We start from the raw sequence: 19,754 nt of genomic DNA on the forward strand, positions 1-19,754 counted from the left end.
GGGAGACTGGGGTGAAGTTAGGCCTCCCTCCCCTCCAAGCCAGACTCATACCTTTCCCTTGCTTCTACCTCCACACTCCTTCTGGGTCTGGCCTGCAGCTGCCACCCGATGAAGGGCCAGGGAAAGCCTGGCAGAGAGGTGGCTCCTGTGACTACCCCTCCTCCCTTCCCACACTAAGAAGGTGGGCCAGGCCTGGCTGCTGGTTTCTCTCTTGGCAGTTTCCGTTTTTTTTTCTTTGTAATGCCAGTCAGTGCCAGCCTAAAGAAGGTTTTAGAAGCCCAACAGAAAAAGAGGGCCCTGATGGACTGGGCAGGGAAGGGGTAAGGCGTCGCCAAATAGGGATTGTGGTCAAGAGCATGCCACTTCCCAGAGGCCACTGGTGGGAGGAAGGGGGTTCTGAGGGGGGGCTCTGCTCTGCTCTGCACAGGGCTATAAGAAGTGGCCAGTAGGAGCTATCATGGCCTGTGCCCTGGTCATCTGGGGAGGGGTGGCTAGCTAGCTGGAAAAAGACGAAATAAAAGCACTCTGGTTTTCAAGATCCTCTCAGCCAAGCTTCCGAGCCATTCTGTGGCTCCCCAGGGAGCAGGAGAGCAGCTAACAAACAGGTATCTGGAAGCACATCACAGACTCACCCGGAAGTGCTTCTTCTGGAGAGCTGCCCCCTGTTTCCCTGGGTTACTTGTGGGTGGGACTGAGGAAGAGGCTCAGTGGTCTTCTTCCCCTGAAGGAGGGTCAACTCTGAGGCCTATCAGCCTGTTTCTGTTCCTTGAGCTTTTCAGTGGCGTTGTGTGTAATGAATTCTGAATCTAGTCTTTCCAGGATTTGTTGGACCCAGTCCTCCCTCAGGGCCCTGCTCAGGCCCTTCCCTAGGGGCCAGCAGGCGATGGGAGAAGCATTGCTTGGGATGGCTTTGCCTCCTTGGAACTCGCTTCACAGGAGAGGAAATGGCACCTGGCAAAGACCACAAGGCCATTTCTGTGGGCCAATCATTCTGGCTGGGCCGCTGGGCAGGTGGGCGGATGGAGCACAAACCCCCCTCCCCCACCTGGCGTGGGAGACTGGTATTGCCCAAGCTTGTTTCTTGGTCCCTTTTTCTTTCTTTGTAGCCTTTTTTTTTTTTTTTTATGTGTTGGCTGCAGCCGCGAGAAAGCCTGCTTTCTGGGATCCTAGCCTAGAGTCCTTCACTTTGAGTTTTGATTTCCTTTGCTTTTCCTGTCCACACCAGACAACCAGACTTGATATTCTCCCTGCCTGCTGACCGCCCTATCACACGCTGTGACATTTGACCCTGCTGCCTGATCACCAGCCTGTTTGCTTCAGAGGCTGTCAGCACCACCCTGCTTCTGCCAGGGGTCTAGACTTTTCTTTCCTAGTTTAAATGTGGTAGAGTGGCTAGGAGCTTAAAGCCTCAAGGCAGGCAAACATGTCTCGTATCTTAGCTCCGAGTGACACGGGCCTCTGCTCATCTACAAAGTGCAAATGAGAAGGCTGAATCCATGGCATTGCTGGGACTAAAGGAGAGAGGGTGCGGAGGGCTGACGCCAAGCCTGGCCCATCCAATCCACAGCTGCAGAGGCTTGTGGGAGTACCCCATGGGTACTTGTATCCTGTTTTTCTGGGGGTCAGCTCCATCCCTAACCTGCAGGGGAACCTTCATAGCTCCTCTTTGCCTATAGGCCTGGCTTCATTTTAGAGGGAACTTAGTCCAGAGAAGCTGTATTTTGGTTTGTTTCTGGCTGGGAGGCACACACACACACACACACACACGCACGCATGCACGGAGGGTCAGGGCTATCTAGAGGTGTGTTTAGGAAAGCCTGGGCTCCTGACCCTGTGGCCTTTCTCTTAGACCTGGTTGAAGGACCTTCTTAGGTTTTTCTATTGAGGAAACAACCAGGCCCTGCAGGCCAGGACTGCTACTTTTGGACAGGAAGGAAAGAAAACACTCTGTCCAAACAGAAGCATCCTGAGAAGCTGCCTGTGGGACAGATGTCTGCTGCCCTGCCAGAGGAATACCCCATCCTACCCTGGCTCACCCCCACCCAGGACCTCCTAGGGGCAGGTCTGTGTGTGGCTAGCTCTCTTCGTGTGCCCAACCTCCAGCAGAAGGTTGTCACCCCTCAGCTCACTACAGGAAACAGGCATGCATTTCTTACTCCTCTTGAGCCCTGTGGGGCGGTCATAGCCCACCCGCGGAGTGCTGAAGGTTTTTTTTTTTTTTAGAAGCCTGGGCATTTTAATGGGACCTCCCACTTCTACACTTCTCTGCCACCCCCTTTTGAATTCTTGCCCCAACGCGTGAGTCTCCATTCATAACGCAATCAGCCTGCAGCTGATTTGGGGTCTGGACTCCCTGGAGGCCAGGTCTTTGGGAGGGAAAGGGACTGTGTACCTTTAAGGGGTTGGCCCGCCGGGAGCGCAAGGTTTGTTGGAAGCGTTTCCTTTGGGGCCATTCAGGATCCCAGATTCTTCTGCTACTTCAGACCTGGACAGCCCGTGGCCTCAGCGTATCGCAGTGGCCCCAAGCGTTTGAGTCCTCGAAGAGCCTGCTGGGGACGGTACACGTGGCTGGGGTGGCTGTGTTCCGGGTCTCTGTGCATGCAAGTTTCTCCCTTCTCACCTTAGGGGACCCCGCGGTTGCCGGGAAGGGTGGGGATAGGAGACAGGGGACAGAGGGAACTGGGGACTGAGGGGCTCATTTGTTATGTGATCAGTCCTACGGGCTGACTTGCACGCGACCTTTTTGGGGAGTTATCAAGAGGTAAAATTTCAGCGATCCCCGGGATACTGAGATTTGTCGCCTGCTTCGCTCCCACTGTCTCAGTAGGTCGCTACTCTGTTCCGGGCTTCTGTGGGATGCAGCGGGTGCCACCAGAGATCCTGGCGGGAGGAGGGAGTAGGAACTGGGTACAGCCTGCGTGGGGATGGGCGGAGGATGCCCTTTAGTCCACTCTGAACACAGGTTTGTCCTGGCGAGCACCTGGAGCGCCTGTCCTAAGGGACAGGAGTGCACCGGGGCAAACCCTGTATGCAAGCTGGCTTCTCCCATGGAGGAGGCCAGGAAGGAGAGGCTCCGGCATCTGGACCCAGCCCTACCCCCAACTCGTTGGGTGGTCACCGGCTGCCTGCAATCCAGTTGGGTAAAGGGCCTCCAGCGCTGACCCAGGGAACACCTCTGCCCTCTGAGAGAGGGGTGACTGCTCAAGGCACCCAGCCTCCCTCAGCGACTTGTACCAGGGTGGAAAACGCCCCTCTATTGCCTCCGCCAGAACCTGGTCGGTGATGATGGCAGAATTTCAAAGACTTGAAAAAGCCTGATTAAAACCGGGGCATTGATGTTAAATTCCTTCCTGAACTAACTTGGTGTATGGGGCGGGGGTGGGGGCGAGGGTGGCGGTGGGGGCAATCCTGCCCTCTGCTGGTTTCTAGGGGGCTAATACTTATTAATGGCTCAGTTGCCGTGTGACTGTGGTAGAGGTGGCACCTTGTCCCTTTGCCGTCAGGACTCAGTTTAATTTTGGTTTCCTTGAACCCTTCTCGGCCAGCAGTTCCCAGGAAAGGCAGAGGACTGGTGATCAAGACGTCCGGGTTTCCTCTAAACCTCAGATTTAGTCGGAGATAAAGTTTTCCTCAACTGTGAAGAGAAGCCAAGGGTGGCTGTTTTTCTCCTCGTTGTTGAGAAAGGAGGAACATTGCCCGCTGCTAACAGTAGCCCAGGTGCTGACCTTGTTTGAGGGTTTGTGTCCATCAGACAGTGCTCTGCCGTGTGGACCCTTTTATGAACGAAGAGACGGAGGCTTGGGCATTTCTTCAGGGACAGACTGGTTGGAAATGGACAGAACCGAATCAAACAGCCAGTCTCTTTAGGGCTGATGGCTGAGCTAGGATGGTGCAGAACCGAGGTGCATTAGTAATAAGGAGTGCTTAGTGAAGGAGGGGCTGAGACTCCCTTTGGACTCCCACCCAGACTTCTGCTCTCTGGCTAACCTTAGCATGTTGGGGCCACACTTGTCTACAGCCTCTAAGTTTGTCTGCTCAGAAGGTCGAGGGTTTGTGTGCCGAGAGGCCAGATGAGTTGCCCAGGGTCACTCAGACGGTTTCAGAACCTGGGTTCCAAGCCAGTTAATTTAACTTAGATCTTTTGGTTTAATGAATTCTCCCTTATCGCGTGGTTGGTTATTGGACACCGGACACATCTTCATTTGCTAACTTCTTTCATTCTTCCTGGCACCTCCCTGGTGGAAGGCCACACCCCTGCAGGGCTAGCATAACCCTCCCATTTTCATAGTGCTAATAAAGTCAGACATAAGTGGAGTTGGGTGCTCTGGACAGCTGAGGTAAGAAGGACTGCGGAGAGGCTGTTTTTGTGTCTGGTGTGGGAGCGGTTTGATGAAGCACATTTGATTGGAGGTAACAAGTCCCCCAGAGCCACCCTCTTAGGACTGTAAATCAGGTTCATACCATGCCCCTTCTGATGATTCTTCATGGCTTCCTTCTTAAAAACTCCAAAGGAATGTATGTCAGGGCCTGTGGCCACCACATGGGCATTGCTTCCTGATGCCCCTGGTGCTCCAGCCCCTTTGACCTCTGAACTCTTCCTGCTGTTGCTCTCTCTGCAGCTCACGCTCTTCTCCCAGGAAGTCTTGAGGAGACTCCCATCTTCTCAACAGTCTTCCTGACCTAGGGTCAAGGGACACCCAGGGCTCAGACTGTGGCTCAGTTGGTAGAGTGCTTGCTCAGCATTCAACAAAGTCCCTGACTTTATCCCAAGCACCCCATAAACTGGTCATGGGTGCACAGACCATTAATCCCAGCAGTAGGGAGGTGGAGGTGGGAGGATCAGGAGTTCAAGGTTACCCTCAGTAATGTGAAGAGTTCAAGGCCAGCCTGGGCTACTTGAGGCCCTATTCTGAAAGTAAATAAGTACCTATCCTCTTGTTCCATCTTCCCCCATCATCTGCAGTCACGTCTGTGTCTGCCATTACCGCTGGTAGACTGGGAAGCCCAGGAGTGTTGTGTTTTGAATCCCTACTGCCTAGAACTCTGCCTACCTTGTGGTGGATGCATGGCGAATATTTGTTGAGGTAATGAGGTCAGATCTCAGCTCTTTCATCTTCCTAAGGGTGACCCTAGGCATGCATCTACTTAGCACTACCGAGCCTCAGTTTTCTTGGCTGTACAATAGGGATGATGATTCTGACGCTAGTGTAAGAGTAGCCGGGAAGGCATATGGACAGTTGAAGGACAGGCCACAATTCTCATCAGCTAAAAAGAATCCCACCTCTGTCATTTCCTGGCTGTGTGGCCTTTGGGTAAGTTGTGTCTCTGTTTACTTGTGCATCAAATGGAGAGAATAAGATTCTCCTTGCCAAGTATGATGTGGGGCCTCTTGGGAGGGCTGTAGAAGGTGCTAGATGTAGAAGTTCATTGAAAAACTGGGGCCCAGGCTGGAGATTGTGAGTGTTGCCAAGGTCCCAGCCTTGGGAACTCATACTCTGTAGGGAAAACAAGGTCGGTGTGCTTGACTTGGCAGCAGTTTTCGCCAGTGTGTGAGTGTCTGGAGATTTCTGACCGTTGAGGAGCAGTTTATCGTGTGAATTCTAATGACAGCTGACAGAAAGCACCTGACTTCATTCAGCAAACCCACAGGTGTGCCTCACTACCCAGGGGCTGTAGAGGTGAACATTTTGTATTGGTATGGCTCTTGGTTTATTGATACAATTTTAAGGCCAATTTTGTTATATGTATATTTCTGCTCCTTGTGCAGCTCATTTTAAAATGTAATATGTAACTTGTAATTAAAAAATGCAGTTAATAGATAGCCATCTATGATAGTCAAGCTTGTAGTCACGTTAGTTAGGTTTTCCAGAGGTACAGAGATAGATTTCAGATGGATAGCTATTCTTCAAACCTTGGAAAGACTTACAAAAGATGACTTTTAAAATGTTTTAAGAAGTTAGACTTTTTTTTTGACAGTGAGACATGTCTGCTTCTGGCAGCACCAATTACTTCAGAGAGGTTGATGGGCATTGAAGAAACTCATTATGGAATTTGCCTTCAATATGACAAGGCTATTGGGCAAGAAACTGCTCTTACCGGAACTGCTGATGGTATGCTGTATAAACTGTACATGCAGGACCCACAGAAAAAATGACTATTGAACTTGCCTAAAGGTTAGACAGTCCTTCAGGGTTCCTGCTTCATCAAAGAGTCTGCCAGACATTCTGCAGGATACAGAAGAAAGTGACTGACAAACTGCCAATAGCGGCGAAACAGTCTTTCAGATTTCCTGCTTCATGGAAAAGTCTGCCGGATACTATGGGCCTGTAGGCTGAAGATGGATGCCCTAATGTTACAGAAGAACTTCGGGTGACTGTCCAGGCAGCTAGATGTCTCTGTCAATTCTGGAGTTTTGAAAGTTGCTTACAATGCACTTCCTGTTTACTTAGGTAATATTATATCCTCCTGGAGTTTTTGATGGAGTTGATGGAGTTTTTGATGGAGTTGAAGACTAGATAGTTATAATAAAAGATAAATATAAAACTTTAGACTCACAAAGAAATATCGTAACTATAATTCTTGCTTGATAACTGTTTTGTATATATAATTTTACTATGTGAAAGTCTTTTTTAATTAGACAGGAAAGGAGAGGATGTGGGATGTCCTTCTGTATATGTGTTTCTTTATTGGTTGATAAATAAAGCTATTTTGGCCAATTGCTTAGAGTGAAGCCAGGTGGGAAATCCGAACAGTGATAGAGAGTGGGCAGAGTCAGGGAGACTGTAGCTGCCAAAGGAGATGGGCACGCTGGAACTTTATCTGGTGAGCCACAGCCTTGTGGCGATACACAAAATGATAGAAATGTGTTAAGATGTAAAGGTTAGTTAATAAGAATTCTGAGCTGATAGGCCAAGCAGTGCTGTAATTAATATAATTTCTGTGTGATTATTTGGGTGTGAGAAGTCGGGAAACAAACTGTCTCCGTCTATACCCAGGCTCTTGTGGGAAGCACAAGATGGAAGCAAAAACATGGCAGTCTTTCAGAATCCTTGCTAATCAAGATTCCCAAACCAACTTCCACCATCCCAACTCAAGGATACTGACGGAGGGTAGTGGACCTATGTGATTGGTTCAAGGAAATTTAGCACCAGAAGCCTTCTAATAAAACCAGGAATAAGATGAAGATATGCCAAGACAATCCTGAATTAAAAAAAACAAAATATAGAAGAGGGAAATGTAATCTAGGCACTGGCATGTCAGGCACAGTGGTCTATCGTTGAATGACATCCCAGCCCTGGTCATACTGCTCATTTTGGCAAGCTCAGTTCCTCCTCCTCTCCTTCTCCCCACCCACTCCATTCTAAGAGATCTATTTATTTTAGGTGCATGGGTGTTTTGCTTGCACGTATCTGTGTGTACCCCATGTGCCAGAAGAAGGTGTTGAATTCCCTGGAACTGGAGTTACAGATAGTTGTAAGCCACCATGTGGGTGCTGGAAACCGAACTGGCTTCTAGCCATGTTAGTACACTCCAAAGCGTTCCATCAACAAAGAGGAAACTCTTGCTCCATGGAAGGAGGACCTGCCCTCTGTCCCTGAGTTGGTAGAGAATGTGTGGTTTTTGCATTGCTTTATCTCTCAAGACCAGATGTTGTGTCGTTCAGGATTGCCTGAAACTGTGTGTTATGGAGCTGAGGATGAGCTTGAACTCCTGATCCTCCTGGCCTCCAACCTCCCATTGTAAGCCTGCTTCTCCATTCTTGGCTTTGCTTGTTTTGAAAGACAGGCTTTCTTGGTGTAACCCAGGGCCGGCCTGGAACTCCCTCTCCTCCCTAGGACTGGGATTACAGGTGTGTGGTATCAGGCCATGTTTGTGGGTGGTTTTGACCAGGACTGCCTTTGTTCCTTTTAGCACTGGGGTGCTGAAGTTTCACGCTCTATTTTCCTCTAACCCTGTAATTTTTTAGTGTGTAATTTTGCAACAATGCACATTTTTTTAAGGATACAAAGGATGCTGTGTGGCAGAAGCACCCGCACCTGCAGGCTGACTTCCTACCTGGGAGCACCAGTCTCAGCTCTAAGAGGCCAGAGTGGTCTGTGGGGAGGTGGCTCTGGGCCACCCAGCTTTATCTATATTCACAAGCCGCGGATGCTTCAGCCTGTGTCCCTCTTGATTTCCAAGTTGAAGTCTAACGGAAGGAAAAGGAAATGAGTTTTAGGGAGATCTCTACAGCAGGTACTTGTGTGCTCCCCACAATCTTCTCATTGCAATTTGCATGGTGACTCCAGGCTTTGGAGCTGGCCGGGGTTCAAATTCCAACTGACCGTCCAAGCAGGGTGACCTTGGGCGGGCTTTGCATCGACTTTCTTCTTTGTAACACACGAACACCGCGCTAGGGACATAGCTCGCTTGGGAGAGCATGCTAGCTTAGCATGCATGAGGCCTTGGATCAAGTCCTCGGCGCTCACGCTCCACAATCGCACTTCCTCCCTCTAAGACCTGCACAGGTGTGTCTAACCTTTTGACCCTGAGATATTACATGGTCATCTGTACAGTCGTGTTTGAGAGCCCTGCAATCACATTTAAAAAATTAAAAGGGGAACTCCCCAAGGCCAGCTGGCCGGGGTCTGAAAAAGCCTGGGTTAAAACCGGTCTCACTGAACATAGCGGACAATGAGGACTACTGAGACCTCAAGAACAATGGCAATGGGTTTTTGATCCTACTGCACCTATTGGTTTTGTGGGAGCCTAGGCAGTTTGGATGCTCACCTTACTAGACCTGGATGGAGGTGGGTGGTCCTTGGACTTCCCACAGGGCAGGGAACCCTGATTGCTCTTTGGGCTTTTGAAGGAGGGGGACTTGATTGGGGGAGGGGGAGGGAAAGGGGAGGCGGCGGTGGGGAAGAGACAGAAATCTTAAATAAATAAATAAAACTTAAAAAACATAAAAAATTAAAAGATACAGGGCGAGAGAGAGGGCTCAGCCACCAAGAGCACTTTCTGTTCTAGAGGACCTGAGTTCAGTTCCCAGCACTCATGTTGGGTGGTTCCCACCGCCTGTAACTCCCAACGGTCGGAGATCTCACACTTCCTCTGGTCTCACCACAGGCTTAGACACTGCACGGGCTTTTTCTGTTCCTGTGCAGTTTGGCCTGTATCTAGAATTCTGTCACTGTAGGAGCAAACTCTCCTGGCTGGGGAGACATAAACCAGGTGAGGGTCATGATCTCCACATCACAGCTGTGGACAGCTCAGACTCACACGGTGGCGAGCAGTGGGCTTCCGTGCAGCTGCAGCAAGCAGTATGTTAAAACCAACCACAGATGGTTGTTAGTCGAGCAGACGAAAGTATAGACTTTTCTTTGTCGCTAGCCCCTGAACAACACAATGTAACAGTTACTATACAGAATTAGATAGAAGAGGCCTAGAGAGGAGTAGCAGGGTACAGGAGAATATGGAGAGGGGACATGGCAATGTGGTGCTACTTTATGTCAGAGTGTCTTGGCTAGTGGGACCCATGAGGATCCTGTGGAACGCTGCCCACGAATACTGAGGGATGGCTGCCGTGGAGATGGTTTTGAACAGGGATCTCCTGGTTCCTGACCGGCATCACCAAGGCTCTGTCCCGGCTCTGGTGCCTAGCACAGTAACTTAGTTTAGACCTCAGAGTTTCTGCAAATACATCTAGGAAGAGAGTGAATTCAAACTTCGGCTCTCTCTGCATCCATTCCCCTTTCCAGCAAGGACTAATTGTTCTGCAAACAAGAATGTTCCCTCCAGAGTCTGTTCTGCATTCTCACCCTCTTTTCCCTCTCTCCCCACTCTCTTCCTTTCTCTCTCTCCCTCCCTTCCTTTGCCCTTGCCTCCTCCCTTCGGTCTTGTACACAGACATCCCCATAAGGCCACATGTTTGTAATCATTGTGGCAATTGTGTGCTTTGCTTTGTCACAAATGATACCCTGAGCATCCTCCCACATTCCTCTGCAGTAATCACAGTTCTATTTGCAAAGGCCTGTGGGCACCCTGGTCTTGCTGCACCAAAGCCTGCCTCCCACTTGCCTCCTGCCTGCTTCTAAAACGTGAGTCCGAGCCAGGAGCTCATCTACTTGAAGCTTTCATCTGCAATTATCAGAGAGTGGGTATCCAGGTTCCCCTCCTCCCAAGGTGTTCAGACAGAGTCCTTGCTAACTGCTCACCCCCCTCCTTCTCCCATGTCAGTCAGGGGCTGGGCAGGAAGCAGAGTTCAGTCCAGATGGTTGCAGCAAGGAGATTTTAATCAAGGGATCACTTCTAGAGAGCTACGATAATAGGGATAAAACAGAGAAGTAGAAGGCTGCCCAGAGGCTGTGATAGTCCGCTGCAGTCAGGAGGGAGGGCAGGGGACTGTCTTCTGCATCTTGTTAGTGCTTCCCACTGACTAAACCCAGTTGGAAATCAGAAGGCTAGGTTGTGACAAGTGACCCACAGGGATGGATTTATGGTGACGGGACCTGGGGACACAGGCAAACAAATGGAGAACATCCCTCATGCCTGTCCCTGGCCTTTGCACCTTGTGGTACCTGTGCCCTACTATGAGGACCTGTCTAGGTATTCTCATCTTTAGACAAGGTCTTTTGTCTAAATTTGAGGCTGGCCTCAAATTTCATATGTGACCTAGAATGGCCTTGAACGCTTGAGCCTCCTGCTTCCATCTCCCCAGTGCTGGAATTATAGGTGTGCACAAATAGCAATTTGGGGGGCCATTCCCATGTTGGTAGGTTGTTGTGAGATGTTTTACTCTTTTGGCCTTTTGGGGGCCCACCACCAAGCTCCCAAATAAATCTGAGGCTTTTCTTGATTATAAATGCCTGACCTTAGCTTGGGCTGTTTGTCAGCTTTTTTTTTTTTTTTTTGGTTTTTCGAGACAGGGTTTCTCTGTAGCTTTGGTGCCTGTCCCGGAACTAGCTCTTGTAGACCAGGCTGGCCTCTGCCTCCCGAGTGCTGGGATTAAAGGCGTGCACCACCACCACCCGGCAGTTGTCAGCTTTTCTTAACTTATATTATCCTGACTACTTTTCCCTCTGGGCTTTTATCTTTCTTATTTCTCTGTATTTTTCTTCTTTCCCCGTGACTGGCTGGATGGCTAGGTGACTGATCCCTGATGTCCTCTCCCCCTGGCTCTCTCGTTGCTCCTCCTTCTCTTGCTGCTGCTCTTTCTGCGTTTCTCCTGCTATTTATTCTCTCTGCCTGCCAGCCCCGCCTCTCCTGGCTCCTGCCTCGCTATTGGCCATTTAGTGCTTTATTAGATCATCACGTGTTTTAGACAGGCAAAGAATCACAGTTTCAGAGAGTTAAACAAATGCAACATAAACAAAAGCAACACACCTGAAAATAATATTTCCCAACAGTAGGCACTCAGTAGGCAGCTGGCCTGTGGGATATAGTTTGTTCATTTTGTTTTTTAAAATATATTAAAATATCATACTTTGATTGCTGAGAGTTTTTGAGGTAGAGGCAGTTAGATCAAGAGTTCAAGACCATTCTCTGTGGCGAGCTCACTACATGAAACTCTCTTTAAAATAACACCCCACCCCACCCAAAAAAAATCACTTTTAGTTTATTTATTTTTTCGTTTTTTTCTCTGTAGCTTTGGTGTCTGTTCTGAAACTAGCTCTGTAGACCAGGCTGGCCTTGAACTCACAGAGATCCACCTGCCTCTGCCTCCCAAGTGCTAGGATTAAAGGCGTGCACCACCGTCCGGCAAAACTCACTTCCTAAAAGGATATTTATACGTGTGTGTGTGTGTGTGTGTGTGTGTGTGTGTGTGTGTGTGTGTGTGTGTGCATACACACGCCACAGTGCACGCATTAAGGCTAGACAACATTATGGAGTTGCTTCTTTTCCAGCGGTTGAACTCAAGTTGTGCAGGCAGCATCTTTACCACTGAGCCATCTTACTCCTCAAATGCTTTTTGACCTTGCTTTCATCTTAAAAATAAATGCCACATTGTCACGGTCCTCCCCTCACAGACACTTGTGTGTTGAAACAAGTTCCATGGTGGTCCAGACTTGTTACTAACTATGAAACCCACCCTGGAATGTTCTATTCTAGTCTCCTCTGTTTACGGCCTTTGAAATTCAAACTGCTTGAGAGTTCTCAGTGCCTGTTGCCCATGGATGCATTTCTCCCCTACGAAGGGGACACCTCTTCTAGCTTGTTCTTGCTGCCTGCTGGGCTCTGAGGACAGCCCCTGGCCCACGGAGCTGTTCTGAGATGCGCTGTTGAGGGAGTGTGTTAGAGGGTGCCAACGGAGGAGTCCTAGGTCCCTGCCGTGGGCTTCTGTAATTGGCTTGTTTTCTTTCTCCCTGCAGTTGCTGGAGGGCTCAGCCTCGTCTAAGACACACCTAGGCACTGCCACTATCCTGGCCAAGATGGGCCTGCTGTTCCTTGTATTGCTGCTGTCACTTTCCTGCATCTGGGGACTGCCATTCTACAATGGCTTCTACTATTCCCACGGCCCGCATGGCAGGACCCTGAGCGACGGCTATGGGGAAGGTCGGTGGCTTCTAGGCCTGTCTCCTGGCTCCTGCTGTGATATATAGGTTTCAGGCTGGGATACAGACAGGAGGATCTTCCCAGTCTGGGCCTCCAAGGGTAGATTGGCCTTGCTTCTAAGATGAGAGGACATGGTTTAAACACCCTGAGTTTGCTGATACCGTAGACATGGGACGAAGTTCTCTTGGGCTGGCCCTCATTCCTAGAATAGAGCTAGGTCTTTAAGATCCAGCCCAAGTGCCACTACCCCTGGGATCCCTGCAGAAGAGACTTTGGAATCCCAGAGATGTGAGCCTGAATATCAGTTGTACCTCTTTCGTGCTGGGTGACCTCAGGCAGGGGACTTTGAGATTGCAGTCACTGATTCCCTGCAATGAGCTCCATCTTGTCAGCCTAGTTCTGTTGATTAGGGAGTTCTGCCATTTGAACCCTGAGCTCTGACCGTCTCCTTCCTTGGCTGGGATAGCTGGGTCTTTTGGAGGAGCCCTAGTCGACAGTTGGCCCAGACTGTGAAAAAGAGGCTGTGTTGTGCTCTTTGGAGGCCACAGTAGACATAGGAACACTTGAGGCAAACTTCTTATTGGTTATCATAGCAGCTAGCGTTTAAAATCAATTTCTTTCTTTCTTTCTTTCTTTCTTTCTTTTTTTTTTTTTTTTTTTTTTTTTTTTTTTTTTTTTTTTTTTGGTGTTTTGAGACAGGGTTTCTCTGTAGCTTTGGAACCTGTCTTGGAACTAGCTCTTGTAGACCAGGCTGGCTTCGAACTCAGATCCGCCTGCCTCTGCCTCCTGAGTGCTAGGATTAAAGGTGTGTGCCACCACAACCCGGCCAAAATCAATTTCTTTAGGGTTGTTTGTTTGCTTCCTTTTTCTTTTTTTCTTCCTTCCTTCTTTTTTTTTTTTTTTTTTTTTTTTTTAAGATGGCTTCAAGCAGCCTTTGCTGCCATCCAACTTGAATATAGCTAGGGATGGCCATGAACTTTTGATCCAACTGACCCTGTCCCTGGAGTGCTGGGATTACAGGTGCACTTTTACAACTGTTTTGATGCACAGTTGGGGACTAAACCCAGGGCTTGTGCTTGTTAAACAAACACTCTTCTAACTGAGCCACACCCCAAGCATCCTATGCTGGTCTCCAAGTTTCTGTGTAGCTTGAGAAAGCCTTGAGGTCTTGACTCTCCTGCCTCCACCTCCCAAGAGCTGTGATCACAGGCAGGAGCCACCATGCTTAGCTTGTTGCAGCCAGCACATACTGCCTGTCTGTGCTCTGTGCACTACCATACAGTTTGCGAGCTTTGAGCGAGGGGCTAGAGGTTGAAACATACAAACACACACAGAGAGACAAGGACATGGACCTCTAGTCACTGGTAAGAAGCCCTATATTCAATAACACCACAGAGGCTTATACACCCAGCAGTCAAGTGGGCCAACAGGTGAAAACCTCATCCTCTGATCCTCAAGGCAAGGCAACACGTGCTCGTGAAGCAGAGCTGGTAAACAACTTTGACACAGCTTTCAGTAACTCAAATCAGAAGGAAAGTAAAGATCTTTAGCGGGGAAGAGCAGCTGGAGGCCAGGAATCCAAATGGTCACAACACTCGTCAACTTGCTTTTAGTGCAGAAAAAACTGCCCCAAACATGGCTGCTTAACGGTACACCCACTAATTGAGCCCTGTGGCTCGGCGCTTTTGTGTGAGCCTTAGAACCGGCCATATAGTGACATAGTGGGACAGTCATTTCCACCTCTCACGAAGCAGCACACAGATGGCAAGGCCAGCACAAATTCAAGGAACTGAAGGTACCTCTCTTTTTTGAGACAGAGTTTCACCGCATGTAGCCCATGCTGGTCTCAGGTCACACACAACTCAGTGGAAGTAGGTACAGGTCTGTTTAGTGGGTATGTGGAATAGAAGAGCAGCAGGTACTTGGAGGGGTGGGGCAGAGTGGCTCTTTTTGCAACAGGCGAGTCTGGAGGGTCTTGGGATGAGGGAATGGGTGGTCCTTGCGAGACCATTGTCGCATCTGTGACCCACCTTCCCCCAGGCCTTTTCAATGGAGTGAAGCTGGTGGTGGAGACGACTGAGGAGTCCCTGTTCAGTCACCGGGGAGCCACTGTGACCCTGCCCTGCCACTACCACTATGAGCCGGCCCTGGCGTCCCCCAGACATGTGCGTGTGAAGTGGTGGAGGTTATCAGAGAACGGGTCCCCGGAGCAGGATGTGCTGGTGGCCATCGGGCCGAGGCACCGCTCCTTCGGGGACTACCAAGGGCGAGTACAACTGCGGCAGGACACACAGCAGGAAGTCTCGCTGGAGCTCAGGGACCTGCGGTTGGAGGACTCTGGGCGCTACCGCTGCGAGGTCATTGATGGGCTGGAGGACGAGAGTGGCCTGGTAGAGCTGGAGCTTCGGGGTGAGGCCCTGACAGATGCCACTGGGACCCGAGGGAGGGGGAGAGGACCCAGAGAAGGCGTAGACCTTTATACTTTACGCAGGTAAGCACGTCTAAGTCTCAAAACAACCCTAAAAGGAAATGATAGTATCATGGCTCTTGTTTTCCAGATGAGGGAACTAAGAGAGATCAAGTAACTTATGTAAGGTTAGATCTATAGCTGATAGGTGCAGACACGGTGTTTGAACCCAGGAAGCAACTTCCAGAAGCCACTGCCACCTGTTCCTTCCCATTCAGTCCTGTTCAGAAAGAGGGAAATGGGAGCCAGAACTGAGGTTCTTGCAGGGTTAGTCAGCAAGACAGATGAATAAAGCAGGGCCAGTGGATGACAGTAGGGACTGGTAGAGCCTGGGGCACACTGCTGAACCCCAAAAGGAGCCATTTAATTCAGACTAGTTAGAATGCCAATTCAGAATGCAGGCTTATTGCTGTTAGGTTTTTATATTTAAGTATGAAATTGTGTGTGTGTGTGTGTGTGTGTGTGTGGTGGGGATAAGAACCCAGGGGATAAGAAATTTCTGCATTAAGAAGTCTGGCTTGGTACTTAGTACTTGGACAGAAGGTGGGAGGTTTGCTGAGCTGTCTGAGGACGTGTGCAGCCGCGTCCGTGTGTTTTGGATCTCAGTGCTTCAGGTTGAAGCAGGAGGATTGCAAGTTTGTGGCCAGCTTGGGTTACACAACAACACTCTGACCTTATCTTGGGGTTTCTATTGCTGCAATGAAGCACCTTGACCAAAAAATGAGTTGGGGAGGAAAGGGTTTATTCAGCTGACACTTCCACAGCACTGTTCATCACTGGAGTGGGGAGCTCGGGCCTCCTTCTTCTGACCCCTCTGAGCCCTTCCTTCCTTTCTAGGCGTGGTTTTTCCCTACCAGTCCCCCGAAGGGCGCTACCAGCTCAACTTCCACGAGGCCCAACAGGCCTGCCAGGAGCAGGACGCTGTGGTGGCTTCCTTTGAGCAGCTCTTCCGTGCCTGGGAGGAGGGCCTGGACTGGTGCAACGCCGGCTGGCTGCAGGACGCCTCTGTCCAGTACCCTATAGCGCTGCCCCGGCAGCCTTGCGGAGGCCTCGGCCTGGCGCCGGGTGTTCGCAGCTATGGCCAGCGCCACCGCCGCCTGCACCGCTATGATGTGTTCTGCTTCGCTGCTGCCCTCAAGGGTGAGTGGGATGGCCCAGCATAGACCTGTCCACCTGATGGTCATCTGGAATCTGAGGGAGGGCCTCTTCATGTGTGAAACTTCCAGAACCTTCTGCCCTTCTCTGCCTGCCTCTTGGCCCTCGGTCTGAAATGTTGGCAGTTCCGGAGGCAATGTCCTTACCAGTTCTTACCATTTTGCTCTTTATTCATGGCTGCCTCTGGTTATTAATTTATCAGACATCTTCTGAGTGTCTGTCATGTACTACACTGCGGATCAGCACAGACAAACCATGTCTTTCCCCAGACACCAGGCTTATGATTCATTGACAGATAAATGAAAACAGAGATGTGTTATCATATCAGAAATACTTAGACGTGTCCAGCAGGGTTGCAGCTCGGTTGGTAGAGTTCTTGCCTAGTGGACAAGGCATGGCTTCCATCCCCAGCACCTCTTGAGCTGGGCATTGTAGTGTAATCTCAGCACTTGGGAGGGGGAGGCAGGAGGATCAGAAGTTCAAGTTGAAGGTCATCCTCAGCTACTTAAAAGTGTCTGCTGGCATGTATAGATGCTCATAGGGTAAGCGGCTAGTCCAGTCTAGGTAGGTGCCCACTCAGAATGCAGCCGGGGAGTACAGAAATGATGGGATGAGGACCAGAAAGGTGCCCCTCCCCGAAGTGTCCAATAAGACCCTCATAGAGCAATTCCTCCCTGCCTGTGGCAGGCACTGCCGCCTCCTCTGCTGAATAGCACTCAAGTGCCTCACTTTCCCACAGGGTGGGTGTACTACCTGGAGCACCCTGAGAAGTTAACACTGCAGGAGGCCAGGGAGGCCTGCCGGGAAGACGGCACACAGATCGCTACGGTGGGCCAGCTCTTTGCTGCTTGGAAGTTCCGTGGCCTGGATCGCTGTGATGCTGGCTGGCTGGCGGATGGAAGTGCCCGCTACCCCATAGTTCACCCACGCCCCAACTGTGGGCCCCCCGAGCCAGGAGTACGGACATTCGGCTTTCCAGACCCACATGCCCGCTATGGTGTCTACTGTTACCGCCAGCGTTAGCAGAGTGGCCAGCTGTGCGTTCGTCCTGCCCCCCCCCCCCCAACTTCCTGACACAAGGGTCCACCTTGCCTTTTGGGAGTTGGGGCATTGCTTGTATTATTTTTATATTTTCCAACTTAAACATATTGTTTTGTTTTGCTTCTCGAGACAGGGTTTCTCTGTGTAACAGTCCTAGCTGTCCTGGAACTCACTTTGTAGGCCAGGCTGGCCTCAAACTCGCTGAGATCTGCCTGCCTCTGCCTCCCAAGTGCTGGGATTAAAGGTGTGTGCCACCACCGCTTGGCAATTTAAACAGTTTTTTTTTTTAAAGATTTTTTTTTTTTCAGATCCAACTCTCAATTTTCTTGGCATCCCTTTCTGGGACGTTTGAGGTCCACTGACCTTTAAAAGGCTCTGCCACATTCTGGTACAGCTGGCACCCCTAACCCGAGGAAACTGGTGCCCAGAATGAGCAGTGGCTGCAGCTAGCCCCCTTTCCTTGGCTTAGAGAAGGAGGAAGCTAAGTGCTGATTCTTTTAATTTCTGCACAGGCTCCTTAGACTTGTGGGTGAGGGCTTAGGGAAGGGACAACTTCCCTCTTCTCCTGGTTCCAGAGTCAGAATACCCTTTCCATGTCCCCATTGGGTGTGACTCTGGGTGTGTGTACCTTCTTTGGCTAATAAATGGTGCTATGATTTACTTCCTCCTTCCAGCTGACCTCCATGTCTGACCCTTTGTCTCCTTCAGTCTTGGGGGCTAGATCCCAGCCTAGGGTGTGTGTGTGTGGGGGGGGTCCACTTCTGTCCTCTGTCTCCCCTGGGCTGCCCCTGTGTGCTGGTTTGGTTTTGATCTCTGTATAGTTGAGGATGGCCTTCCTGGTGCTGGGGCCACAGGTGTGCACCCTCACACCAGACGAGCAGTCTGGGAATTTGTTAGAAATCCATGTTCCTCAGTCTCACTCCAGCAAGTGGGTCAGAAACTCGGGGTGTGTTAACACAGCCCTTCAGGGGATATATCATCCCATTTTGATAATGAAGGTTGAACCCAGGGCCTTGCTTCTGCTAGTCAAGCGCTACTCCCACTGAGCTACATCCCCAGCTCTCTTTTACCCTTTACTGTGAGTCAGGGTCTCACCAACTTACTCAGGCTGTCTCTGCCCCTCAAGTAGCTGCGATTACAGGCTATGCCACCAAGTGTCTCGAATCATTCTTTTGTGTTGTTTGGGGACAGGATCCCCGGCTGGCCTTGAACTTTCAGTACTCCTGTCTCAACCCTGAGTGTTCCAGCATACCAACTCTTACGTTCCCAGTGTGCCCCCTTGCAAACCTGCCCTCCAAACCACTGTATGGCACAGGTGGGCAGGTACACTCAGGCATCCATACACAAACAGGTCACATGTGTTCACAGGCACGCTGTATTCACACACACACACACACACACACACACACACACACACACACACACACAGACGCAGAGGGCCCATCAAACATAGTGTCACTCCGGTCAGAATGAGGTGAACAGAAGTGACTTGAACACCCAGGACTCATGCCATGGTGAGGCCATTTGGGATCAGAGCACGGACCCCGCGGAGGTTCCAGATCCCGGTCACCTTCTGCTTAACTACGAAATAAAATGAACTCTTCAAAACGGAAAAGAAAGGAAATAGATCTCTTCCAATGTCTTTATTATTATAATTATCATAATCTTTAGTTTTCAAAAAATATAAATAGGTGCACGGAACACTGGTGCCTGCACCGTCCCGGGGTAGGGAGAGGGAAGGGGACGGTGGAGCACCCCTGGGAAGGAAGTGCCCCTACCTAGTCCAGCCGAGGAATGACACCTGCTAGGGTGGTCAGTAGAAGAGGGACTCTAGAGGGAAGGCCACCTCATTTCCCCTTGGCCAGCCTGTCCCCTGCCTAGGCTCCTTTCCTCATCGATGGCACAGACCTCGGTTCCTTTTGTCCAACGCGTTAAGCTGTAGTCTGTCTCTTGCGAGTCCTTCATGCTCTGAGGCCACCATACTCCCCCTGCCCCTGCCCTGTCTCCTTCCAGCTTCTCCTCCTGCCTCCCTAGCTTCTCCTGGAGGTGAAATAACCAACCATTGCACTTCTCTTGGGTAAAGTCAGGAAACAAAAAAAAATCTTCTTTAATTTAATCCCATCCCTTCTCACCCTGTCTCTGCACTGGTCCCTGGAAAGGCACGGTGGGAGATCAAAGAAATGTCTCTAAACTCAGTCCATGGGTTACAGTAAATTTGCTTTGGCATTTTTTTGGGGGGAGGGATTCGAGGAGGGAACAAATTAGATGTAGCTTGGGTGATGTGGGGAGTCGGGGCACACACAATGTGGGGTATTTTTATTTTTCCTTCTTTAATGACAAAAAGCGACAAGAAGAAGACACCATCTCTAGCTGGGATGCATGGTCAGCCTGGATGGCCACTGGGCTCAGCATCCTGGGGGCACATCCTGGAAGCTCTTCTCAGTGGGCCCTGCTGGGGCGGCTTCTCTGTGTGGGTCTCAAGCTCCGCTTCTGTAGCCTGCGCTTGTAGGTGGTGGCTGCAGTCAAGGAGAGGTGGAGAATTAACAGTGAGCGGGGA

The 19,754-nt window shown here is 50.3% G+C and overlaps 2 protein-coding genes across 5 annotated transcripts in view; one reads left to right on the forward strand and one right to left on the reverse strand.

The window, feature by feature from the left end:
- The first annotated feature begins 5 nt into the window (after positions 1–5).
- Hapln3 (hyaluronan and proteoglycan link protein 3) lies at positions 6–17,875 on the forward strand. 4 transcript variants are annotated; one of them, XM_050154011.1, is made up of 5 exons: positions 6–2,558; positions 12,351–12,534; positions 14,575–14,943; positions 15,839–16,141; positions 16,896–17,875. In XM_050154011.1, exons 2-5 carry the CDS (start codon positions 12,411–12,413, stop codon positions 17,177–17,179), a joined length of 1,080 nt encoding a protein of 359 aa, XP_050009968.1. In that variant the 5' UTR covers positions 6–2,558; positions 12,351–12,410; the 3' UTR covers positions 17,180–17,875. The 4 variants fall into 4 exon arrangements, with proteins under 4 accessions (XP_050009968.1, XP_050009967.1, XP_050009969.1 ...); XM_050154010.1 differs by lacking the exon at positions 6–2,558 and adding an exon at positions 3,408–3,717; XM_050154012.1 differs by lacking the exon at positions 6–2,558 and adding an exon at positions 8,945–10,135.
- Positions 17,876–19,170: 1,295 nt separating this feature from the next.
- Positions 19,171–19,754, reverse strand: part of Acan (aggrecan) — a 59,175-nt gene continuing 58,591 nt past the window's right edge. Inside the window, exon 20 of the mRNA XM_050154027.1 lies at positions 19,171–19,713. Coding sequence (XP_050009984.1) covers positions 19,637–19,713 — 77 coding nt within the window. The 3' untranslated portion in view covers positions 19,171–19,636. The remainder of the gene's footprint in view (positions 19,714–19,754) is intronic.

Source organism: Alexandromys fortis, unplaced genomic scaffold, assembly GCF_014885135.2.
Source record: "Alexandromys fortis isolate MF-2015 unplaced genomic scaffold, M_Fortis_MF-2015_v1.1 scaffold_86, whole genome shotgun sequence".
Lineage (NCBI taxonomy): Eukaryota > Metazoa > Chordata > Mammalia > Rodentia > Cricetidae > Alexandromys > Alexandromys fortis.